This window comes from Amblyraja radiata, chromosome 3, assembly GCF_010909765.2.
Source record: "Amblyraja radiata isolate CabotCenter1 chromosome 3, sAmbRad1.1.pri, whole genome shotgun sequence".
Taxonomy (NCBI): Eukaryota; Metazoa; Chordata; class Chondrichthyes; order Rajiformes; family Rajidae; genus Amblyraja; species Amblyraja radiata.
Window position 1 is genome coordinate 76,407,024 of NC_045958.1, and position 27,675 is coordinate 76,434,698.

General features: G+C 43.9%; 1 protein-coding gene across 2 annotated transcripts; it reads left to right on the top strand.

The window, feature by feature from the left end:
* The first annotated feature begins 522 nt into the window (after positions 1-522).
* On the top strand, positions 523-27,125 carry c3h9orf85 (chromosome 3 C9orf85 homolog). 2 transcript variants are annotated; one of them, XM_033018129.1, is made up of 4 exons: positions 523-724; positions 7,795-7,901; positions 19,054-19,167; positions 26,160-27,125. In XM_033018129.1, exons 1-4 carry the CDS (start codon positions 623-625, stop codon positions 26,455-26,457), a joined length of 621 nt encoding a protein of 206 aa, XP_032874020.1. In that variant the 5' UTR covers positions 523-622; the 3' UTR covers positions 26,458-27,125. The 2 variants fall into 2 exon arrangements, with proteins under 2 accessions (XP_032874020.1, XP_032874021.1); XM_033018130.1 differs by lacking the exon at positions 19,054-19,167.
* Positions 27,126-27,675: the final 550 nt, after the last annotated feature.

The following is a 27,675-nucleotide window of genomic DNA, read 5'->3' on the forward strand; positions in this document are numbered from 1 at the left end:
TCCACTGTGTTCTTCCAGCAGGTTATTTTTTGCTTGGGACTCTATTGTCAGTTTGCTTGTAGGATTGGAAAAGTGTTCCTTTCACAGACCCTGGCAGTGGGTCTTTTTCGTATGAAATAGCAAGCTGCCTGTCCCACTTCTGAAGATTCGTCTGTACCTGGGTAAGCCTGGAGAGGGAGCACTTGGTGTTCACAGGATCATTCAACATTGAGAGGCTGGAGTGCATCTTGTCCAACAATGGTAGATTCTTATATTATAAATTGTAATAAATGTGGAAATAAAAATAACACGTTGCCATCCTTTGGGGGCGCTTTAGAGAAGTGTGGTACGTGTAGTGCAATTGAGAAGAGGTCGGTAATAAAATAATCATTTAAAATAGTCGCTGTAACCTGGCTTCATGCAAAATATGGGCAGTGTGATCGCTCACCTTTTCCTTGGTTGGATATATTTCGATGACTGACGTGCTGAGCGACCTATCGACCATCCTAACACAGGAAACGACGGATGGATGTATCATTGGCAGTTTCCATGTGATTGATTTCTGCCCATCAACTTCCGGGGTAATTGTGGTTGTTGGAGCGCATGTGGCTCGCCAAAAAAACCCATTTAACAAAGGAATATAATGAGCTCTGAAAGGGGAAATGTCTCAAGAAAGCGAGCACAGAAGCATCAAAATTGTATTGCGTTTAAAAATGACAAGTATGACAAAACTAATAAGATAAAGGTAAGCAATCACTTCAGTTTTTGAATGGATGTCAGATTCAGATTAGTTTTTTGTCACACACATCATGGAATTCCTTGTCCATCTGGAACTCAGAGTAATCGGTATACACGGTAATAATAGATACAGCTATAAATACACTGATGAATAATGGTTCACCAAGGGTAACTGAACGTTTATTGTATATTTGTTGTGTTTAATGTGTGTAAAGTTGCAACAAGTAAGAATTTCGCTGTTCTGGTCCATATAACAATTAACACTCGACTCTACACCATTAAACCAAGAAAGGGAGAACGGTGTAAAGATTGTAGTGCAAAAAATACTAACTAAATTTAGTAGAATTGCGATTAAAAGTACGTGGCAGAACCCCTGGAGGGTGTTGTGAACGAAGTGATTGGTTCAGGAGTCTGACAGCAGTGGGAAAGAAGCTGTTCTTAAGTCTTGTTCTAGGCTTTCAAGCTTCTGTATCTTCTCCCAGAAGGAGACAGGAATGCCCAGGGTGGCATCATCTTTGAGGCTACTTCTAGTCTTCCTGATGCAATGCAACATGAAGATGGACTGGGTGAAAGGAGGTGACGAGCCTGTAATCGACTGGGTGTTGTTCACTACTCTCTACGGGTAGACGGCGATCGAGAATAGAACAGTTGTCGTACCAGGCTGCGATGCATCCTGTCAGAATAATTTCTATAGTGCATCTGTAGCAGTTTGAGAGAATCCTTGTGCACATGCCAAATTTTCTCAGATGCACAAGAAAGTAAAAATGGTGGTGCGCTTTCTTGATAACTACATCAATGTGAAGGGACCAGATTAGGTTGCTGGCGAATTGGATGCCTAAAAATGTGAAGCTGTCGACTATCTCTACAGGAGTTTTATTGTTTGGGATAGATTGTGTTCACAACCCCCCTCCCCCAACTCACTTCCCTAGGTGTACAGTCGACTCCTTTGCCTTGCTGGCATTAAGAGGTAGGTTATTGTTCTGACACCATGAAGCAAGGTTCCATATTTCTTCCCCATTCTTCTCATCATTGTTGTTGATCCAGCCCACAATAGTGGTATTATCGGTGAACTTAAAGATCTAGTTGGCTTTATCGAAGATAGACACAAAATGCTGGAGTGGAAGCGGAGCAGGCAACATCTCTAGAGAGAAGTGTGACATTTTGGGTCGATATCCTTCTTCAGACTGTCAGACAGACAGAATCAATCTGAAGAAGGGTCTCGACCCGAAACGTCACCCATTCCTTCTCTCCAGAGATGCTGTCTGTCCCACTGAGTCACTCCAGCATTTTGTGACTACCTTCGATGTAAACCAGCATCTGCAATTCTTTCCTACACAAGTTGAATTTGTCCTTGGCCACTCAGTCATGGATGTAGAGCAGGGGACTGAGCACACAATCTCAAGGCACCAGTGTTGAGGGCAGGGTGTTGTTACCAATTCCAACCGATTGAGGTCTGCCGGTCAGGGTGTTCAGAAACCAGTTGCAGTTGCAAGACTAAGATCTAAACATTTAGAGATGGATTTATTTGGCATTATGGTGTTCAAGGCTGAGCTATAGTCAACAAATAGCATGGTGACATAGATGTTCTTATTGTCAAATTGATCCAGAGGCTGAGTGCAGTGCACAAGAGATGACATACTCAGACTGAGTCCTGTACACAAATTGCAAGGAGTCAAGATTATCTGAGCAACTGATGAAGATGGGGCCATTACTAGTCTTTCAAAGCACTTCATTATGGTCAATGTTGCGCTACTGGCCAGTAGTCAATTAGATAGGTTACTTTACTTTCATGCGGACAGGAATGATGGAGGATCCCTTGAAACAGACGGGGACAGTAAACTGTTGAAGGGGGAGGTTGAAGATGTTGGTGAAGACTCTCATCAGGTTGGGTTGGCTGTTTTCCAAATTTACTCCCGTAAAAGCAGATCTGACTTCTGCCACTGGGGTGAATGGGATAGTGGCGGTGGGGTGGGGATTGTGCATTGTTGGAACTTTGTTTGAATGTTCAAAACGGGTATAAAAGTATTCAGTTCCACTGACAGAGAGTCCTACAGAACGGAAACGGGTCCTTCGGCTCAACTTGCCATTGCCAACCAAGTTACCTTATCTACACTAGATCCATCTGCCCGCGTTTGGCTCATATCCCGCTAAACCTTTCCTACCCATGTACCTGTGCAAATGTCTTTTAAATGTTGCTATAGTACCTGCTTCAACTGTCCTCTGGCAGCTCATTCCATATTCCCACCACCATCTGTGTGAAAATGCTGCCCCTCAGGTTCCAAAATAAATCTTTCCCTTCTCACTATAGAGTAAGTGCGGAGCTGCGGGAGGATTATATGGTGTATGCGACAGCTGGATTATATGTTGTATGCGACGTCTGGATATATGTTGTATGCTACGACTGGATTATATGTTGTATGCAATGGCTCCGCTCTTACCCGCATCTCTGCTCTTACTCCCTATCCCCTTACTCGTAACAAGGACAGAGTCCCCCTTCTCCTCACCGTCCACCCTACCAGCCGTCGCATACAACATATAATCCTCCGACATTTTCGCCACCTCCAGTGTGATCCCACCACTGGCCACATCTTCCCATCTCCCCTTTTTGCTTTCTGCAGAGACCATTCCCTCCGTAAATTCCTGATCAATTCGTCCCTTCCCACCCAAACCACCTCCTCCCCGGGTACTTTCCTTTGCAACCGTAAGAAATGCTGCTACACTTGTCGCTTTACCTCCCCCCTCGACTTCATCCAAGGACTCAAGCAGTCTTTCCAGGTGAGGCAAAGGTTCACCTGCACCTCCTCCAACCTCATCTACTGCATCTGCTGTTCCAGGTGTCAACTTCTCTACATCGGCGAGAACCTAACCCTATCCTCCTTTATATTCTTGGCTAGCTTACCTTCGTACCTCATCATTTCTCCCCGTATTGCCATTTTAGTTATCTTCTGTTGCTCTTTAAACGTTACCCAATCCCCTGGCTTCCCGCTCATCTGTGCAATGTTATATTTCTTCTCTTTTATTTTTATACTGTCCTTGACTTCCCTTGTCAGCCACGGTCGCCATTTACTCCTGTTAGAATCTTTCTTCCTCTTTGGAATGAAGTGATCCTGCACCTTCTGTATTATTCCCAGAAATACCTTCCATTGTTGTTCCACTGTCATCCCTGCTGGGGTCTCTTTCCAGTCAACTTTGGCCAGCTCCTCCCTCATGCCTCCATAGTCCCCTTTGTTCAACTGTAATACCGACACTTCCGATTTTCCCTTCTCCCTCTCAAATTGTAGATGAAAACATCATATTATGCTCACTACCTCCTATTGGCTCCTTAACCTTGAGTCCCCTTATCAAATCTGGTTCATTACACAACACTAAATCCAGAATTGCCTTCTCCCTGGTCGGCTCCAGCACACTCCATAAACCCCCTTTCTTGGGGTCCAGTACCAACCTGATTTTCCCAGTCTATCTGCATGTTGAAATCTCCCATTACAACCGTAGCACTACCTTTGCAACATGCCAATTTTAACTCTTGATTCAACTTGCACGCTATATCCAGGCTATTGTTTGGGGGCTGTAGATAACTACCATTAGGGTATTTTTACCCTTACAGTTCCTGAGTTCTATCCTTACTGACTCTACATCTCCTGATTCTATGTCACCCCTTGCAAGGGATTAAATTTCATTCCTTACCAACAGAGCTACCCCATCCCCTCTGCCCACTTGTCTGTCTTTTCGATTGGACGTATACCCCTGAATATTTAGTTCCCAGCCCTGGCCCTCTTGCAGCCATGTCTCTGTAATTCCCACAACATCATACTTGCCAATTTCTAACTGAGCCTCAAGCTCATCCACTTTATTTCTTATACTTCGCGCATTCATATACAACATTTTAACTTCGGTATTCACCTCTCCTCTCACACTGGTCACTATTGGCCCTGACCCCTCTCTCTCATCCCCTCTCAAACTTTCCTTCCCATTAACTTGGGAGTCTTTTGTAACTTTTCCTGTACTCACTTCCCCTTTAACTCCATCTTTATACTCCCAATTTGTCAACCCCTCCCCCCCGCCATTTAGTTTATACCCACACGTATAGCACTAACAAACCTGCCTGTCAAAACATTGGTCCCCCTCCAGTTAAGGTGTAACCCGTCCCTTTTGTACAGGTCACCTCTACCCCAGAAGAGATCCCAGTGGTCTATAATTCTAAATCCCTACTCCCTGCACTAGCCCCCCACCACACATTCAGATCCCCTATCGCCCTGTTCCTGCCCTCACCACTACGAGGTACTGGAAGCATTCCGGAGATAACCACCGTAGAGGTTCTGCTTTTCAGTCTTCTTCCTAACTCTCTAAACTCACATTGCAGAACCTCCTTCCTCTCCTTCCCGACGTCGTTTGTGCCCACGTGCACAACTACTTCCGGGTGTTCACCTTCCCTCTCGAGGTTGTTCTGAAGTCGGTCCGTGACATCATGAACCTTGGCACCAGAGAGGCGACAGACCAGTCTCGCCTGCCACCACAGAATCTCCTGTCCGCACCCCGGACAATGGAGCCACCCACCGCAATGGCTCTGCCCTACGTCGGTCGAGTCTCATAGCTAGGATTGGAGTCACCGACCTGTCTGCCGTTCAGACTGGAAGAGCCGTCTGCCCCGACAGCTACCAAGAGGGAGTACCTGTTTTCATTAGGCATTTCATTTTCCGCCGGAATGCCGCCACAGCCCCGGTCGGGCCGCCGCTGGAATGCCGCCACAGCCCTGAAGTCAGCCAGCCTCGCGCTGGTAAGTCCTGGCTGGCTCTGCCTCCGGAGCCTCGAGGTCGGTCCCAGTTGGAGGCCGCCAGCTCTGCCATTAGGCCTCAGCGCAGACGGAGACGGGGGATAAGACAAGAAAAGGTCGCATTCCCCCGAAGGAAAGACTAAAACAAGTTTCTCCCACCCCACACATACACAACCTAATCACTAAAATTAACTAACTATAACAGGACGAGAAAACAACAAAAAAAGAAAAAACAGACGGACTGCAGGCGGCTGCTAAGGCAGCGCCGCCACTTCCGGTTAGGAAACTAGGAGAAAAGTCGCATTCCACCGAGGTAAGTGCCTAAAAAAAGTTTCCCCCAATTCCCGCCCACACCCCCACACTTAAACACACGACATTTCGTTTGGACCTCAAGGGGTCCAAATGACAATAAATTGAATTGTATTGAATTGTATTGTATTGTATTGTATTGTAACACACTTTTAGACACTAAAAACAAAAAAAAAGTGGAAAGGACGAACAGTTGTTGGTGAGGCTGCCGGCTCACGGCGCCATCCGAATGATTGGACACGTGGCTTCACAGGTGTTTGTAATTGCTCAGGTGTGTTTAATTGCCTCCTTAATGCAGGTATAAGAGAGCTCTCAACGCCTCGTCTTTCCTCCAGTCTTTCCATCACCTTTGGAAACTTTAATTGCTGTTTATCAACATGAGGACCAAAAGTTGTGCCAATGAAAGTCAAAGAAGCCATTATGAGACAGAGAAACAAGAATAAAACTGTTAGAGACATCAGCCAAACCTTAGGCTTACCAAAATCAACTGTTTGGAACATTCATTAAGAAGAAAGAGAGCACTGGTGAGCTTACTAATCGCAAAGGGACTGGCAGGCCAAGGAAGACCCCCACAGCTGATGACAGAAGAATTCTCTATAATTAAGAAAAAATCCCCAAACACTTGTCCGACAGATCAGAAACATTCTTCAGGAGTCGGGTGTAGATTTGTCAATGACCACTGTCCGCAGAAGACTTCATGAACAGAAATACAGAGGCTAAACTGCAAGATGCAAACCACTGGTTAGCTGCAAAAATAGGATGGCCGGGTTACAGTTTGCCAAGAATACTTAAAAGAGCAACCACAGTTCTGGAAAAAGGTCTTGTGGACAGATGAGACGAAGATTAACTTATATCAGAGTGATGGCAAGAGCAAAGTATGGAGGAGAGAAGGAACTGCCCAAGATTCAATGCATACCACTTAATCTGTGAAACACGGTGGTGGGGGTGTTATGGCCTGGGCATGTATGGCTGCTGAAGGTACCAGCTCACTTATCTTCATTGATGATACAACTGCTGATGGTAGTAGCATAATGAATTGTGAAGTGTATAGACATATCCTATCTGCTCAAGTTCAAACAAATACCTCAAAACACATTGGCCGGCGGTTCATTCTAGACAATGATCCCAAACATACTGCTAAAGCAACAAAGGAGTTTTTCAAAGCTAAAAAAATGGTCAATTCTTGAGTACCCAAGTCAATCACCCGATCTGAACCCAATTGAGCATGTCTTTTATTTGCTGAAGAGAAAACTGAAGGGTACTAGCCCCCAAAACAAGTATAAGCTAAAGATGGCTGCAATACGGGGCCTGGCAGAGCATCACCAGAGAAGGCACTCAGTAACTGGTGATGTCCATGAATCGCAGACTTCAAGCAGTCAGTGCATGCAAAGGAAATGCAACAAAATACTAAACATAAATACTTTTATTTACATGACATTGCTGTGTCCCAAACATTATGGTGCCCTGACATGGGGGGACGATGTATAAACACTGCTGTAATTTCTACATGGTGAAATCAAAATGTATAAAAATACCCTTTATTAAAATCTGATAATGTGCACTTTAACCACATGTGATTTTTTTTTTTCTATTACAAACCTAAGATCTCAAAGACCACTAAGGGTGCCATATGACGGCAGCCTCTGCCTACAGTCTGTCTGTTTTTACATCTTTTTGTTATTTTTAGTCTGTTTAAAAAGTATGTTTTTGGAGGTTTCTTAGTCTTTTTATGTGGGGGAGGTGGGGAGGGTAAGGGGAAAACCGTTTCTCAGTCACTTCTTGGTCGAGGATGTGACTAGTCTCCGAGTCTCGTCTTCGCCCCCCCCCCCCCCCCCCCGTCCAAGACCTGTTATTGGTTAACTCCCTCCTCCCCTGTCTTTTCTAACGAAAATACATTTTGCTTATTTAATCTTTCTTATAGTTTCAATGTTTTAACTTATAGCTAATCAGGTAACTATTGTAGTAACATTAACACAGTAATGTTTCTTGCTTCACAGAGGCTAAACGCTATCGTGCTTGAAGGTGTATGCAAAAGATGTAAGGAAGTGTTGGAATGGAAAATAAAATATAGCAAGTATAAGCCACTTAGTCAGGCTCGGAGATGGTAAGTTAAAAGATAACCTTTCCAATAAAACTTTTCAGGGTGCACGAGAATGACTGCTCAAATGCATATCAATAACAACCATTTCCAATTGTGCGGTGCCTTTAGCATAGCAAAAGGTGGACACACCAGGGCAGGTAGGGCCTGGGGAATGTTGGAAAATGGAGAGTCAGAGGGAGGATTATACTGTTTGTGAACAGAAATAAATTATTTTCCTTGGCAGTGAGGTCAGTAACATGGGGGAATATCTCGAATCTATGACTTCTCCTGGACCGTAAATCCCTATGATTCTCTTGCTATAACCATGATGACTTCCATAACATTGTCGAGTGGCTTGAGCAAGGATTTCAAGATGGTAGTGCTGCTGGAAATTATAGACAAAATATTTCCCTCCCGGTGATTATTTTCATTGTTTTTATCCCGAATCTGATTGGGTGTTTAATATTTGACCATGCATTTCATCTCTTTGCATGATGTTGTATGCATGCTTATTTCAGTTCTGGGCACATTGTTAGTCTATCTCAGCTTCCTGGTACTGCTTTAGGAGAGGATGCAAGCTTGGACCACTCCATTGTCTCACTTGGGCTACACTTTTTATCAATACATTGGTGTAAATGTTTGAAGACTGAATCAGATTAACCCTATATACAACTTTGCAATAGATGGTAGAATAGTAGAGGAAATAATTGTCAAATCTTCAGTACTCACATACGAGCAGGAGTGTAAAGGAACTTGTCTTCATGTCGAGATGGATACCGCTCCAAAGGTGCTCAAGAAGCTCAATATGACCCAAGCAGTCTGCTTGATATGCACCCTATTATTATTGCCCTAAATGTGCGCTTCCTCATCACCAGTTCTCTGTGCTGCAATGTGTCCCACCTACAAATTTTACTTCAGCAGCTAAGCCAGCCTCCTTTAAAGTGAGAATTGACAATAAGTTGGAATGTCACCTTGCAAGTTCACTACCATCTAACACATTATCCTGCCTTAATCCTGAAACTTCTAATTTTAGGTAACCTCTAACAAGCCCGCCCCCACCCGCTCCTTTCTTCCCCCTTCTCCACACCCTTTCCCCCACTCCCCTGTGCCCTGCCTGAACTCACACCTATTTCTCCCCTTCCCCCTCCACCTTCATTTCTTCCTCTGGCTTCACAATTCACAAATCTTCAATCCTTTTGTCTCACACCTTCTGTCTATACATCTCTGGCATTTGCCCTGGGCCTCCTTTCTTCAAGCTTTCTTTCTCTCTCATCCCCCCCCCGCCCCCTCCCCCAAATCAGTATAAAGGGTCCCGACCCGAAACGCTGCCTATCCATGTTCTCCTGGGATGCTGCCTGACCCGCTGAATTTCTCCAGCACTTTGTGTCTTTTTTTCTGAAACTTCATGCCTGATAGCACCTGGCCCAAATGGACCACCACAGTTTGTGCATTGCTGCTCACTACCTCATTCTCAGTGACGGCCAACAGTGAGTAATAAGTTCTGGACTTGTGTGAAGCTTGCATCATATTAGTGAATTAAAATAAACTTTTCCAAGCAGGGGTTGAAGAATGAAAGACAGTTCAATTTGGGTTTTCATAGGTGGAGGTAGCATGGCAATGATTGACTCTTTCACAGTTAGGTATCAAAATCCTTGATGTACTTGCCATCAATGCATTTAAGAGGAACGCATTGAGAAATGCAAATGAGAAAGGAATATGGAGTGGAAGAGGATGGTTCAGCAGCTGTAGGCTGTAATCCTCCAACAGGTGCTGCCGTCGGGGTTTTCTTTTCACTGGGGGCTCTGACTCACTCCCACTTCCCAGAGAGGTGCCTGTAGGTTAACTGTCAACTCCAAATGATCCCCAGTGTTGGTGGATGGCAAAGGAGTTGAGGGGCATGTGTCAGAGTGAGTAGGGTGCTGGGAAATTAGGAAAACAGGAATGGGAATGGATTGTTCTGCTGGGATCCGGCTTGAACCCGAAGGACTGAATGTCCTCCTGTGTCATAATGTGAGAGACGAAAATAAAGGATAGGAAAGGAATAGAGATGTTTAGAAAACATCAGATGAAGCGGAATGGTATGTGACCATTAACACTGGCTCGGAGAGGTAGGGCCAAAAAGCCTGATATTGTGTGGGGGACTCCGTAGACCATCAGGAATTCATAATGCTTGGATAGTGTGTTGCAACCTGATTAGGGTTTTACATCCATTCTTCCATGATCAATGGGAAAGAAATAAAGCATGAAGCATACCATGAAGCATTACCCCTCTACTGCCCCTCCCCCACTGTTAACAAATACTCGAATGGAGAATCCATGGGAATTTAACTTTAGTTAGCTAAATGTGAATCTTGCATTGTTGCTTCTTTGTGTTCAAACTCCATCATGAGCAGGCTTGTAATGAGATTCAAATTCTCTTTGTGCTTAAAAACAAGGTTGCCAATAGCTTGGTAATCTTGGTTCAGCAAGTGGTCATTAATTGTATAATATAGAATGCCTTTCTCATCTCACGGCAAACTAATTTTCAGCTTGTTTAAAAAAAAAAAAACCTTTTATAACCCATTGGTGGGGTGGGGCGGTGCAGGGTAAAGAAGAAAAGATTGCTTGTACAATAAAATAGTAAGATTAAACGAGAACTTACCAGTTTGAAGTTTGATCTGTATTTTATGAGGAGTTACGATGAGGGATTACGTGAAGAACCCGTTCAGCACGCATGCGCGGGATACTTCAAAGCAGCGGTGTGGAATCGCAGATAGACACAGTTATTGAAGTAAACATAGTAAAGATAAGGAGACATCAGTTTATGAATTTGACCCATATTATTGAGGGTGGGAGCGGAGGGCATGTAATCCCTCATCGTAACTCCTCATAAAATACAGATCAAACTTCAAACTGGTAAGTTCTCGTTTAATCTTACTATTTTACTTCGGAGTCACGTGAGTGATTCCGTGAAGATTTCAAAGCTCTGTGATTTCAAACCGTGTAACAGTTAATACTACATCACTGCCGAAGTCTTTGAGGGAGGAAGTGTGTTATCGTAATCAACCAATGAATCTGTTTATAGAAAAACACAATGGTATTTTTTAACAATAACAACAAAGAAATTAAATTGTTCCCCTGGGCTTAAATTAAATATTTGCAGTCTGTAAAATCATTTCTGCAAATAAAACAGGTTTTGCCAACGGCTTATTATAAAATTTCTGAACGGTCTTTCCCCCCACCATCCTGCTGTAGCCAGGATGTGGTTTATAGGCACGTCCATTCTTTTAGCCGTCGACGTGGATGCTGCCCTGGTGGAATGAACTTTGTACATGTTAGTTTTTATCCCAGCAGCTTTTAGCAACTGCTTGAGCCATCCCGAAATGGCTCGTCACCCGACCATAAGGTTTTTTATGACTGACCCACAAGGCTTTTCATCTCCCTCGAATATTTTGGTTGTGTCTATGTAGGATAATAGGGTCATGGCACATAACCGTGTTTCTGGCGGGTAAGCCCGGAATTCCACGACTGGATTAGGTGTTCCTGGTCTGCTCTGTTTGACCATTCCCTGGACAATGACAGAGATCTGGTCTGGAGCTGTGAGCATGGTGTCCAGTCGCAATAGGTGTAGTGACTGGACCCTCTGTGCAGCTACAAGTGCCATCAACATGAGTGTTTTGAACATAGATGGTTTCAGGTTGAGGGATCTGGCTGGTGGCCATCCCCTGAGGTATGTCAGGACCACACTGACATCCCATATATGGGTGTACCTTGGTCTAGGGGTTTAGAGTTGTAAATACCCTTCATTAGTTTGACCACCAGCTGGTGGGACCCCATGGCCTGTTGTCCTGGAGCTGGTTTTGAAATAGACAGGCAGGGCAATTCTAGCTGTGTTGATGGCTCTGTAACTGAAGTCCTTCATCGTGGTGAAGGTTCACCAGGAATTCCAGTACGTTGGTAACTGTAGCGGTTGAGTAGGTGGTCCCTATATCCAAGCAGTACTTCTCCCATTTTTTGATGCTGGACAAGTGCTGTTTTTCAGTGGATGTTCGGAGGGATGCTGACATGGTGTAGACGGTTTGTTATGATAATCCCATTCCCAGAAGTGGTTTGTGCAGAATCTGCAACCCAGGAGTTTGATTTTTTTCATGGCACGGGTGGCTTGTGCCCGACACTGGGTGTTAATAACTCTGGGTCACTGGGGAACACCATTGGAGTTACAACAACCATGTCATGGAGTATTGGTAACCATGGCTGTGTAGGTCAGTCGGGTACTATCAAAATACCTGAAGCAGAGTCCATTTGTACTGTGCGTAGTCCCCGACTGATGAGGCAGAAGGGTGGAAATGCATAGAAGAAGAATTTCCCCAATCCAGCGCGAACGCATCTACCGCTGCTGCCTCAGGGTCTGGTTCCCAAGCGACATACATAGGTACCTGGTGATGTAGCCTTGATGCAAATAAATCGATATCTGGCGTGCCATATTGCTTGATAATTTTTGTGACATTTTTGGGGGGTTTTTAACATCTATTCGATGTTGTCATTAAATTTATGTGACCTGGTGTCTGCCACTGTATTTAACTTACCTGGCAGGTAAGTTACTGATAGCCAAATATGTCTTTGGACACACCATTGCCAAATTGTGTTGACCAACTTGTCGCATGATACCGATTTTATGCCGCCCATATGGTTAACGTAGGCCACCACCGTAGTATTATCTATTTATAACCGTACATGCAAGTGATGCATATTGATGCATATGCTTTTAAACCATAAAAGTCACCCAAACATCTCTAGATAATTAATGCCCAGTGTAAGTGGTAACGATGATTCTGGGTTAGTCCATCTACTACTTGTGCTGGATATAGAGCTAGTTGCTCCCCAGTCTTGAGTACTGGCATCTGTTTGGATAACTGACGTAGGGTTAGTGATAATAATAGGCTGAAACTATGTCAAACGTTTTTTGCCCACCACTGTCGTTCTGATATTACTTCAGTGGGTAACTTCATGAAATGATCAATAATGACCTGTATGTCGTTTTTGGTACAAAGGTCCGAATTATGTAGCCGGAAATGCTGCTACCATTTTCCCAAGTACTCTGTTACTTGTCGAGTAGTTGGTAGTTTGTTGACCATTAAATTGTTGCATGATTGTGCCAATTCAACTATGTTGTCTCTTGACAATGTTACAGTCACGTAGACTTAATTAATTGTGAAGCCCAAGTAGTCCATGATAGAGGATGGCTTCAACTTAGATGTATTAGGATGTAAGACAATGCCAGGGTTTCGAATAACTGTTTGGTAGCTGAACAGCTAACATAGTCAAATTCATGGTCTTGCCTACCATTTAGGATATCATCAAAATATGCCATGACAATATGTTTTTGTCTTCTGAATATTGCCAGAGCTGGTTTTAGTGTCTGGGTGACACTCTTGGGCTGATGTGAGCCCATTGGGTAACGCTTTAAACTGCTATAGCTGCCCCATCCAGGTAAATTTCAGGTATCTGCGATGATCCTTGTGAATGGTACTAAATAGTCATCTTTAAGATGAATGCTTGCCATGAAGTATCCTTTGGAATTTAGTTGTTTGGCAGTAACAACCGGTTCCATTTTGAAATGTATATACTTAACAAACATATTTAGTGAAGTTAAGTCAATGATGATGCGACATCCACCATTTCTTTTGGGTTTAGTGAATATATTTGATACAAATTGCAAGGGTTCAGGTTTTCCCATGATACCCTTTGTAATTATTCTCACCAGTTCAGCTTGTCCCTCTTGTTTCTTTAACGGAGAGGGGAAAAAATACCCTCTGGGGTGAATGTTGACCTGGTGGCAATTTTTCTAGTATGAATTGTATTCACTAATGCCATTGAGTATATACTGATCACTCGTGATAGACTCCCATGTGTTAGTATTACTCTATATACTGGTAGGAACCAGACCCACCTCAGTATCAGTATCAGTATATCTTTATTGTCATTTTCCTGAGTACTCACATACCCAGAGGAAACAAAAAAACGTTACTCAACCAGTGTCCATTCAGTGTGCAGTACAAATAACAACAAATAACTAGAAATAAAAAACATATATCATGAACAAATTAAATTAAACACTCTACTCTCTACTAAACATCAACAGGCGTTCCGATCGACAGCTGCTGCAGTGTGTCCAGGTTGATGGTTGGTGCGCGATACTTTGGCAGGGGGCTAAGTCCGTTTATCAGTCTTATAGCCTGCGGGAAGAAGCTGAGGAGCATCCTGCTGGTTTTGCAGCTAATGCTCCTGTACCTCTTCCCAGATGGCAGGATGGAGAATATGTGATGCGATGGGTGGTAGGGGTCTTTGATGGTAGGGGTCTACCCCCATGGTTATGGGTATTCTTCTGTTTCCTGCCGGTCCAACGAGTGTTGCACGTCGTCTGACGTGGCGGTGACGTTGGGGGGTGGCACATTTTCCATGGGGTCCGCTCTGGGCCCTGGTCTAAAGAAGACTTTCGGTGATAGATGCGGACCCCGAGCTTTCATCAGACCGATATGGTAGACGTTGACTGATGGATGCGATGGGGTGCTGCTGTGTAGGAATTACTGTTTTTGGTTACTCGTCCCGGCCCTGCCCTCATGAGCCGAAAGTTTTGTAAAACCTCTTGCATGTCCCTCATATGCTTTGTGAGGTTTTTTCCCCAAAGAGCAGTGGGTCTGGCTCAGTGGCTGGGGTATGCACAACCCCGCAATGTAGGATTTTATGGCAGGTCTTATGACTTGTTTACGAAGGTTGTGGTCATCTCCGTATTTGTCCATGGAACGAGGAGAAAAAACGATGTGATGGCTGTCGTCAGGCTTTTAACGGCCTCCTGTACGTGGGGTTTCCACGTAGCTGTCCACCACACCTAGCAGCTCTTCCTGTTCCTGCACCCCTTGCATACTCCCGAGATCTTCAGCCATTGCCCCTGTTCTTGACCAGCCCAGTCCTGGTCACCAAAGCTATCCTCTGGAAAGGAGGAAGCAATGGACAGTGCACAAGGCACTGTGGAGGGAGTGCCTGACCCCTCTCTGCGAGAGCGCCCCTCCTGGGGTGCACCTCGCTGGAGCTCCTGCTCCAAAAGCCGCTCCATGCGGCTCAGGCGGCTGTCTCTCCCCCGCCTGTGTGGAGAGACGTCCCCGTCCGATAAGTCGGAGCCACCGGCCGGAAACGCCTCTTCCTTGGCTTGTACATCCAGCCCGCTGCTCAGGCGCTAGCGGGGCTGGGCTCGGTCGCGGTGTCGGGGTAGCGGACCGCCCAGTAAGCGGTCCTACCGCCTTGTTGCTGCCCCCGCGAGATGAAACGCTCCTCCGTGGAGTCGAGCGTGGGGCAGGTCTGTGCAGGCGGCTGTCTTTCCTCCCGTGCGGGTGGAAAGACGTCCCGTCCGATAAGTCGGAGCCACCGGCCGGACGCCTCCGTGGCGTTACTTCCAGCCCGCTGCTGAGGCGCTGGCGGGGCTGGGCTCGGCGCGGTGTCGGGATAGCGGAGCGCTGGGTTAGCGGTCCTACCGCCTTGTTGCTGCCCCCGCGATGGAAAACGCTCCTCCGTGGAGTCGAGCGGGGACAGGTCTGTTCCGTTGCTGCCCCCCCTGATGGAAGGCTCCTCCATGAAGTCGAGCGGGGAACAGATTTGTTGCAGAGCCTTTCTTCTCTGCCGGACAGCAGAAGGCTCCCTGTGAAGGAAACCGACGTCAGCTTACCTGACGGTCCGTTCTTTCACCTCCATAGCGGGAGAGCCCGACTCCCGCTGTGCCGCTGTTGCTCTGCTGGACGTAATGCCGCGCATGCGTGCTGAACGGGTTCTTCACGGAATCACTCACGTGACTCCGAAGTAAAATCACAATCAATGTGTGAGGTATGAAGTGGCTGCACTGCCTGCCATGCGGGGCGGGGAAGGGGAGGAGGAATTCTGCTGAGAGGCTCGACTTCTATGTTTATTAGCTGAACAGGGTGATGTTGATTGATGCTATGAGAAGATCACCTCATTCCTGCTGGACTCAGAAGGACAATAAAGACTGGAGTAGTTAGAAATCGGTGACTATTGAAAATGTTAAGCAATCATCTTTGAAAGTTTACGGACACATATGTGTCTTTTTACAATACTGGAGAGATTTTGAGGAACAAGATAATTATTCAGTTTTTCACACCAATACACTGTTCTTAACAAAAATCTACCTATCATGTGAAACTTTATAAATAACAGATATAAATTAGATAACTGAAAGCGAAAGTCAAAAACTTTTTTCATGACAGACAAATCTTTATCGTTTTACCACCAATTTGGACACCAAAAATGTGACATTAAAAACGCTGCCACATTTAGTCATAAATATTTAATTCAAATATAAACTTCATATGGCCCCTCATACATATACGTTTTGATAATGATCTAGGGAAATATTTAAGAAAGAATGCAGATGCTGGAAAAATCGAAGGCAGACAAAAATGCTGGAGATACTCAGCGGGTGAGGCGGCATATATGGAGCGAAGGAATAGGTGACGTTTCGGGTCGAGACCCTTCTTCAGACTGATAGCCATGATCATATTGAATGGCGGTGCAGGCTCGAAGGGCCGAATGGCCTACTCCTGCACCTATTTTCTATGTTTCTATGATAAGGAAATATCCTCATCAATACCTGGAGAAAAATACAGTCCAATAAAGATCCTGTAACGGTCTTTGTGCTTGGTGTCCATTGTCACAACGACCGTTATCGAGGTCGGTACCTCCGTAAGTTAAATCACGGAGGCTCCAAACCTCTAATGCATTTCAGAAACCCAACCAGGTATCCTATGGTAGTAGTGATTTTTGGGCTTGTTAATTTTTTTTTCTTATTTTCCAATTTAATATATCCAAAAGCATCGTGGTGTCAAAAACGCAAACGATCGTTTACGATATATTTTCCGACATTTTAAAATCAATACAAAATCATTTTTGGACATGGTCATCAAATCTAAGAAACTGAGCCAATCTTTAATTTGGGAACACAATGTCTCTTGTTTACCTTTTGTACGGACCAAGTCGCTAACTTAATTCCTTCGTGTCAACTTCGGGAAGCTCTGCAACGACCGTTACGGAGACATTTTACTTGCAGAAAAATCAGCTCAAATCAAACGATCTGACGAATCATCGGCCATCGATAGCTCAAATCCATAAGGTAATTTACCGTTTAGATCACATTGGTGCAAATGTTTGGTTCTCACTAATAATGAAACGTTTGTTTTCTGGGACACCAAACCTTTTGGTGTCCACCGCAACGTACGTTTGTATGTATGATGTGTAATGGTCGTTGCGGTGTCCACTCACATGGATGCAGAATTCTACTACATGATCAGGTGAATGAAGTGGAAATGGTATTTGCAATTTTGTTGTTCCATGTGGTATTCATAAACATAGAAAGGAATAAGAAATACGTGCGTTTACTGTGCCAACGAGGTCACTGGTGGATACCATGCGACAACCGTTACACAAAATGTATTTGTGTAATCTGATGCCATTTTCGGAAACTTGCCATCAATATGTTTTATTTTCTTATTATTTGTTGATACTATGTTAGTCATGAACCCAATAAAGTGCTTGTCAACTTTTTTGAAGGAATTTGAATTTTGACCCCCTGTCTCATTTTTGTGTGCAGTATTGTAAAAAGACACTTATTGATGTAAATGATGATGGAGTATTTAGTTTAGATTAGATAAACAGCATGGAAATAGCATCTCTGGCCCACGCTGACCAGCAATCTCTCGAGTCCACGCTAACCTGCAATTTTCGTACACTAGTATTATCCTGCACACTAGGGACAATTTACCAAAGCCATTAACCTACAAACATGTATGTCTTTGGAGTGTGGGAGGAAATTGGAGCACCCGGAGAAAACCCACGCAATCACAAGGAACGTACAAAGTTCGTGCAATCAGCACCGCAGTCAGGATCGAACATAGGTCTCTGGCACAGTAATGTCCCTGTCCCACTTAGGAAACCTGAACGGAAACCTCTGGTGTCCTTGTGCCCCACCCAAGGTTTCCATGAGTCGCCAAAGGTTTTGGTCACTCGCCTGGAAAGCCTTGACCGAAGCGTGAGTTGCATCTACTGACCAAAGATCCTACAGGATCTTTGCTACACACACACACACACACACACACACACACACACACACACACACACACACACACACACACACACACACACACACACACACACACACACACACACACACACACACACACACACACACACACACACACACACACACACACACACACACACACACACAACACTCAAACACAAGGTGGGGACCAGGGACTGCGGAGGAGCACTGTCTGCGCGATGAAGAGGAAGGTAAACGGCTGCCACAGCCGTTTAGTCCTGGTAAGTCCTTTAGAGAGCGCGGGAGGGAGGGAGAGAAGGGGAGAGAAGGGGGGGGGGAGAAGGAGTGGAGACAGTTTTAATTAGTTTAATAAAGTTAGCGGGCATTTTACCTTCCGGCGAATCTTCTAAGTCCTGAAAACCAAAGATCCTATAGGATCTTTGCTGAAAACTCCAATGAGCCAATCAAAATGGCCGGTCAGCGAAGGCGATTGCCTTCGACTGCCTGTATGTAAATAGCAACCCCACTCCACTGGCTTCGACCAAACGGCAACTTATTTTTAGTCGAGGCCGGTTTGATTTTGTTGAAATAATCGCAGGAACGTAGAAGAAGCCTCGACTACACGGAAACCACTTTCGACCATTAGGGAGAATGACCAAAACCTCCTGGAACCGCACGGAAACCTTGGGTGGGGCACAAGGTCACCAGAGGTTCCCGTTCAGGTTTCCTAAGTGGGACAGGGGCATAAGGCAGCAACTCCACCACTGCGCCACCTTGCTGCCCTTTCTGATCAGCAAAACGGTAACATGAACTTTAAGTTTGTTAATTCCCTTTTGAATTACTTTAATATTTGCATTCATGAGGACATTGGAAGTTTTGGAATTCAGCCAGATGGCTTATACCACAACTGATCAAATGGACTGAGCTGCCTCTTTCTGTGGTGTGGCCTTTCAAGCTTCTCAAACTTTCAACGTTTTAAATGTTGAAAACCTTCAAAAAATACTATTTACACGCTGAGCCTGAATTGTGATTTTAAATATTTTCTGTATTTTTAATATCTTTCATCATATTTTGATTTTTCAAAATCCTGTTTAGTGTTAAATGCCTTCAGAAGACGGTGAAGGATTCTTACCACATTATGTGTAAACCATGTGCTTTCAAACTGGAACTCTGTGCCAAATGTGGGAAGAAAGAAGAGATTGTGCATCCGTAAGTAGTTTGTGACAGATTTTACAGTTGGTTCAAAACCAGTGGAATTCTTTTAGTTCACAATAATCAGGCTGTTTCATTGATAAGCTCTCTGTGACCTGAAAAGGATGCCTTCTTTCTTAACAAAGACAACACCAACAAGCCAGAATTTATTGTTGCTCTCTATAAACATTAAAAAGGAAAAGTTGCAAAAAGTTTGCCTCTTAGAGGGGAAGACTATGGAATTAATAAAAAATAAAAAAAATGGCAGAGACTTTGAACATGTTGATTTTGTTTTCATGATAACAGACTTTAAAAGCATTCAAATAATACTAGAAAATCCATACGCAAAAGGGAAAGGCGACGGAAAAAGATCAAATTGCTTGAGGAAAACTGCCAGACACACCAATGGCACTGAAGGTTGATAATTCACTGGACCTAATGGCTTGCCTTCTCAACAAAAAGTGGCTACACTGATAATAGATTAATTGGTCATGATCATACAAGATTCCCAATTTCTGGAACGGTCCCAGCAGATTGGAAATCCTCAAATATAAGGTGATGGTGTGCTGCCTTCCTGGATCACTGCAGTCCTTGAGGTGTGGACATATCCACAATCATGTTAGGGAGGGTGTACTAGGACAAATTACCTGATCAATTTTCCTGCAGACTAACTGATACTGAAATTATTGATATTGGTTTATTATTATCACGTACTGAGATATGTGAAAAACTGTTTTAGCTGCTATTTGAACAAATCATACCATCCACAAGTGCATCAGGCAGTGCAAAAAATAAAATGAACAGAGTGTAGAATATGGTGTGCAGCTTCAAATAAAATGTAGATAAAAAGAGAGCAAAGATTAGAGACCTGGAATTCATGCATGGCATTTGGGAAGTCTGTTCAAGAGTCTGATAACAACAGGGAAGAAGCTATTCTTGAGTCTCATAGTACATGGTTTGAAGCTTTTGCGCCTTTTGATGCTTTCTGTGGTGCATATATAAAAATTAGTGAGTTTTTGGAGACATGCCAAACCTTCTTAGCCTTCTAAGGCATTAGAGGCATTGGTGTGCATTCTTGGCCTCAGTGTCATTGCGATTGGACCAAGACAAATTGGTGGTGATGTATTTACCTTAAAACTTGAAGCTCTCAATACAGCATTGATACAGACTGGGGTGCATTTTCTACCCTGGTTCCTGAAGTCGATGACCAGCTCCATCTTGCTGACATTAAGGGAGAGGTTGTTGTCTTTACACCATGACACTAAACTTTCTATCTCCTTCCTGTACTCCTTCTCAAACCTCTACATACAATGCCCTCCTTATGTTTGGGACAAAGATCCATCATTTATTTATATGCCTCTGTGCTCCACAATTTGAGATTTGTAATAGAAAAAAGCACATGTGGTTAAAATGCACATTGTCAGATTTTAATAAAGGCCATTTTTATACATTTTGGTTTCACCATGTAAAAATTACAGCAGTGTTTATACATAGTCCCTCCCATTTCAGGGCACCATAATGTTTAGGACACAGCAATGTCATGTAAATGAAAGTAATCATGTTTAGTATTCTGTTGCATATTCTTTGCATGCAATGACTGCTTGAAGTCTGCGATGGACATCACCAGTTGCTGGGTGTCATCTCTGGTGATGTTCTGCCAGGCCTGTATTGCAGCCATCTTTAGCTTATGCTTGTTTTGGGGGCTAGTACCTTTCAGTTTTCTCTTCAGCATATAAAAGGCATGCTCAGTTGGGTTCAGATCGGGTGATTGACTTGGCCACTCAAGAATTGACAATTTTTAGCTTTGAAAAACTCCTTTGTTGCTTTAGCAGTATGTTTGGGATAATTGTCTTGCTGTAGAATGAACTGCCGGACACTGAGTTTTGAGGCATTTGTTTGAACTTGAGCAGATAGGATGTGTCTATACACTTCAGAATTCATTATGCTATTACAATAAGCAGTTATATCATCAATGAAATAAGTGAGCTAGTTCCTTCAGCAGCCATACATGCCCAGGCCATAACACCCCCACCACCGTGTTTCACAGATGAGGTGGTATGCTTTGGATCTTGGGCAGTTCCTTCTCTCCTCCATAGTTTGCTCTTGCCATCACTCTGATATAAGTTATTCTTTGTCTCATCTGTCCACAAGACCTTTTTCCAGAACTGTGGTTGCTCTTTTAAGTACTTCTTGGCAAGCTGTAACCCGGCCATCCTATTTTTGCGGCTAACCAATGGTTAGCATCTTGCAGTGTAGCCTCTATATTTCTGTTCATGACGTCTTCTGGGGACAGGGATCATTGTCAAATCCACACCTGACACCGAGAGTGTTTCTGAGCTGTCGGACAGGTGTTTGGGGATTTTTTTTAATTATAGAGAGAATTCTTTTGTCATCAGCTGTGGAGGTCTTCCTTGGCTTGCAAGTCCCTTTGCGATTAGTAAGCTCACCAGTGCTCTCTTTCTTCTTAATGATGTTCCAAACAGTTGATTTTGGTAAACCTAATGTTTGGCTGATATCTCTAACAGTTTTATTCTTGTTTCTCAGTCCCATAATGGCTTCTTTGACTTTCATTGGCCTCATGTTGATAAACAGCAATAAAAGTTTCCAAGGGTGATGGAAAGACTGTAGGAAAGACTAAGTGCTGAGAGCTCTCTTATACCTGTATTAAGGAGGCAGTTAAACACACCTGAGCAATTACAAATGCCTGTGAAGCCATATGTCCTAAACATTATGGTGGGGGGGTGGATTATGTGTAAACACAGCTGCAATTTATACATGTTGAAACCAAAATATATGAAAATGGCATTTAATAAAATCTGCAATGTGCACTTTAACCACATGTGATATTTTTTCTATTACAAATTTCTAATTGCGGAGTACAGAGGCAAATAAATAAATTATGGGTCTTTGACCCAAACATTCTGGAGGGTACTGTATGCACTGTTGAAAGTGTCCTGACTGGTTGTACCATGGCCTGGTAAGGCAACTTCAAAACACAGGAATGCAAGAGGCTGCAGAGAGTGATGAACGCAGCTCAGACTACCATTGGCACAGACCTCCACGCCATTGAATGCATCTAGATGAGGTGCTGCCTTAAGATGGTGGCATCTATCATCAAAGATTCCTACAATCTGGGCTATGCCCTCTTCTTGCTACCATTGGACACGAGGCAGAGAAGTCTGAAGTCTCACAACACTTGGTTCAGGGACAGCTACTTTTCTACAACAATTAGATTCCAGGGAGTATTGTTAGGGGCAAAAGTACATCCTTGCTGGGAAAGATTGCAGTCCATAGGTCAGGATGTTGAGGATCCAGTTGCAGACAGGGGTGGGGCAGGGGAAGGTTGCATCTGAGTCCTAGGTCCAGAAGTGAAGTGAGGAATCTTGTACGAAGTTTGATGCTGAAGGCAGAGCTATAGTCAATAAGTTGAAGACTGATGCAGAAGTCCTTGTGCAGGTGTTCCACGGATGAGTGTACGGCCATGGAGATGGCATGTCCTCGGGACTTGTTGCAGTGGTAGGCGAATGGCAATGGATCAAGGCTGTCTGGGAGGCTGGAGTCGATGTGCACCCTGGCCAGCGTTTCACAGCACTTCATACTTGATGTCAGATGTTTCATGGTGGATATCAGAGCCACCAGGTGCTTGGCATTTCAGCGCGTTTCCTTGTTACTCTTTGGCACTGGATGACAGTGGTCTTTGTAAAGTAGGCATGAACCTCAGCTTGGACTAGGTTAAAGATGTCTGCAAATACTCCTGCCAGCCGTTCCAGCTGTACCCCATCAATAGAGCCTTCACATGCTTCCTGCTATAATCTAGTAGGTAGACCCAGCAACTCGTAGCTTGCACACTCAGTTTACATGTGCCGGAATTGTGAGGATTTTAGGTAATCGTGCTGTTTCTCCAGTTGTTAGTTTTCCAATTGGAGTTTAAGGTCATCTTGATTGTAAAATAGTCGGTTCTTGGCAAGCGATGTGACATCATCTGGACTTCCTGTGATATCGTGTAGTGCAGGGCTCTTTATCCTTTCTTGAATTAATGTTTTAATTTCAAATTCAATGCCCAGTCTTGGTTTAAAATATATATATTTTGGGATAATAGAATCCTATTCGGCTCTGAAGGTCTGTTCCACTATTCTGTTATGAAGGATTGCATTTCAGGATCTCAAAGTGTACAGTCACGGGTACTTTTCTCAGTGTAGTTACCATTGCAATGTATGAAAGTGACTAATGATTTGTGAACACCAAACACCCTCAGCAGTGTGATTACCAAATATTGTTCTTGGTTAAACCCCTTGGATACCAAAGGTAATGGGGAGTGCAGGGGAGAGATAAGATTTTGCCTTCCATCACAGTGAGGAGGAGATTCACTGTGATGGATATTTGTGTAAATTGTTTTGTGTCTTGGTTCTTTTCTTGTTGTATGACTGCAGAAACCAAATTTCTTTTGAACTTCAATGAGGTTCAAATGACAACAAATATATTGTATTGTATGGAGAATGATCTCACAGACGCCATCCTATGTAGAGGCCCTGTGACAGGTGTAAGTCCCATTGTGGTGTAAAGCCACAACAAGGTCCACCCAACAAGCGCTGATAGGAGCTTGATGTAAACCAGCCTCCTTTAGTTTCTGAAAAAATTCCAGTCTGAAGAAGGGTCCCGACCGGAAACATTGGCTGTCCATTCCCTCCACAAATGATGTCTGACCCGCTGAGTTGCTCCAGCATTTGTGTTTTCCTTTCATCTTTCCCAGCTTCAGAACTGTTTAAAAGGGCTGTTAGAGAGGCTGTATTGAGGCGAAGTGCCGTGTTGCGGCCAAGGGCAGAACTGAGGCGTTGCACGAGAGGCTTTGACAAGAATAGCTGACCAGCGATCACCAGATATATCAACACTATCCTATACAATTCCATTCAGTTGTTTCTCACAACTGAATGGAATTGGTTTACTGCACCTGGAGCAAGCACTGTTCTTTTTTTTTTTTAAAGGACCCTGGCACACGTTCATTGGGAAGATTTCGTTCAGCAGTGCTGGTGAACCAAACTCTATGACTGCTTCCATGAAAGGTCATAGCTGCCGGGTAATCTGGGAATTGTGGTTTGCACAGCTTCCCAAATTTCCTGATACGTGCGTGTTTGTCGCTTGTGCTCGTGCTCAGCATGGACACAGTGGGCCGAAGGGCCTATTTCTGTACTGTATTCCTCTATGAATTTGACATAACTGGGCAATTTTCATAACTGGGCAATGGGCAGACCCATTGTTTCTGCTTGCTCCTGTCCCACTGAATTAATTTCCACATAACTCGTCTCCATGCTATCCCCCCCTCCCCCCCCCCGGTCCAATCCCTCCTGACCTAGGTCCAAGACACCTCACATGCCCTTCGTCTCTTCAATAACTTCCGTTTTCCAGGCCCCTACTCCCTCATCTTTACTTGATCAGTCTGAAGAAGGGTCTCCACCCGATACGTCACCCATTCCTTCAATCCAGAGATGCTGCCTCCAATATTTTGTGTCTATCTTCGGAGTAGACCAGCATCTGCAGTTCCTTCCTACACAAGTTTCTACATTATTCTGTAACTCCCAAAGAAATCCTTCCTAGGTCATAGAAACTGCTCTCACTTATGCAGAGAAATACCAGTGAACAGAGCTTGGCTGAGATTTCCCTCCCAAATCCTAGCTGTGATTATGGCTCTGTGGATATATTCTTAATTGGAAGGAGTGTCAGGTTATGGGGACAGGCAGGAAAATGGAGTTAGGAAGGAGAGATAGATCAGCCATGATTGAATGGCGGAGTAGACTTGATGAGCCAAATGGCCTTATCCTGTTCCTATCTCTTATGATTGTGCAGAGCCAGTTCTGCGGGGGTTCCAGTATTGCATCCGGAGAGCCTGCAGCCTCTCGGGTTGATGCTGGGTCCTGTCTGGGAGAAACCACAAAGACCACTGACCCCAGCTGTGCAACACGGGTACCTGTTCCTGCCTTACCAGCAATGTAAACAACGATGACAGCAGAGTCTGAGAAAAACACATGGTCTGGAACTGGTCCAATCCCTTGTGATTAGAGCCTGTGCATAAATAGGAGTTTCTGAGCTGTAGGTGAGGTCACAATAAACCTTAGAAAAAGTTTGAAGCTATTCTTGGTTTTGAAAAAATAACAATACCCAGCTCCCCCTTTATTATGTGGGAAGTTGGTCTCCCTAGTGGATGCTTGGTGCCTAAATCCTGGGAAAGGCATGTCTTCCACTGAATCAGTGTGTTCCATCGAGGTCCATCTACACAATTAGATCACATTAGATTTAGTTTGTTATATAGATGCAATGGAATTCCTTGGTCGCCTGAACTTCACAGTATACATAGTATACATGATAATGATCATTAAAACAATATGATGGGAAAATGCAAAACACCATTAAACAGTGTATAAACTAAAGCGGAATAATTTAAAATTAAGCAAGACTTAAAAAGTTCATATCAGTTCTGAAGCAGTCAGACTATCAGAAAACCTTTCTTCATCTTCATGAAACATCTGGTCTCCTTACACTGAATAAACACAGTGCTGCAGTAACTCAGCGGTCAGAAAATATCTCTGGAGAGAAAGGATGGGTGACATTTAGGGTCGGGGCCCTTCTTCAAACCTTCTTCAGTCCTTGCCCTGTCTGATCTCCATGAAACTTCAGCCTCAGAGCAGTCTGGTTGACTCGTAACTGCTTCTGAAAAGGCCAGCTCAGTAACTTCAAGAGCAAATGAAGATGGACAATTAATGCTGGATTTGTCAGTCATACCCTCTTTCCTTGAACATACAAATATATAAGAAATAGTCTAAAATCCAATGTTCTGATTATTATTTATGCAATCTCTTTGTGGATCCTAATTTATGCAAGTTGCTCTTGCAACTGTGACTATTCTTCTTAAAAAAAAAAGAATTGTCTTTCAATGACCATGGGCATAAATGCAATTTCTTTCCCCCCCACTGGTTGATGCTTGCTGAATAATAAAGCTTTACTCACCCACTTCCCAGGTTGACTTCTTCAGAAACCCAAACCAAACAAGATGAAGCTGAAACAAATCCTGGCACAAGAGGTTGCGTAAAGGGAAGCGAAGACGATGAGGATGGAGATGCTGATAGCACTGATGACTCTGACCTCAATGGTGATGACGGCAGTGATGTTAATGACGAAGCCAAATCCAATGAGAGTTCAACTCATCTAAACACCCATGAAAATGACACAGCATTGCAGAAATCAAAACCTTTGAAGAGCAAACTAATTGCTACACAGGGAGAGCTAAATATTTCCTCTCTGAATCTTGAGGATTGAAGCCACAAAGGGTATGCCAACACAGCTTAATCATTGTCATGGGTGGGTACATAAATGTATACTGGGTTTAATGTGTCTGACATGCACATCAACTAAGCCACGTTGCCGTTAACCTTCTTGGCTCAGACAGGAACATGCAGTACTGCCAGAATGATATTGTGAAAGAAAAATGGTGGAGAGATTATTGCAAGAGTGTTGCCTGCCAGTTACACTCATCTCTTGCACACTCGGGTTTATATCCTGAATCAGCTATGCGATGGTGAGCTTGCACACGCTTAGCACTCAAGTGTAAAGACAGGTTTCAGGATGATCAGCCATGATCAAAGTGAATGGCGGCGCTGGCTTGAAGGGCCAAATGGCCTATTCCTGCGCCTATTGTCTATTTCCCACCCCCCAACAATTATCAGACAATCAAACTGATGCCCTGGAATGCATGAACAAAATGTGACCTAACCATATTTACGATTTTGCAATGATTATTGCAGCATCCACATTAAATATTATCTTTTGAATTTATGATAATTTGACTAATTATTATTAACGAGCAGTTGCTGCAAAATAGGACGATTAACTACATTCTATTGTAGTGGCCTGACTTTCACTTTGTTCTGCAGGATTGCTGTATTTTATTAATTGTCTTTAAAATAAAAGTAAATTACAATCTTGGGCGTCTTCTGCTGAGTCACATAAATATCTCTATTATACTAAAACACTTCACTTTGTTCTCAACATTCTAAATTTCTGTGTGAGCCAGGGTTATGTTGACTTTCTTTTCATCTCCTTAATTTGTATCTTCTTCCAAACGCTTGGCCCCAGCCTTCCCATTTTCACACGTGCTACTCACATTTTCTCCCCCGACCGGATACATATCTTCCCATCGCATTTCAACCTATATTTCTCAAGTTATTAACCTTTTAAAAACAGCTTCAAAATATTAAAGCTTTCAACATTCTAATTAGAAGGAAAAAATTCCGACTGACGTCACAATCAACTCCCACGGCATGACGGGACACATGATCGCGCGGGAGGGGCACTCAAGCGCACAAAACAAAAACAAAATTAGACTGAGTTCAGAACGGGGCACACATGCGTTCCAAACACAAAAATAAAACGACTGACGTCAGAACAGGACAATCAGAGCAGGAGAGGCACTCGTGCTCAAAACACAAAAAAAATCAATCCGCTCGCAAGTCGGGTCTTCGGGTCGACGCCCGCCCA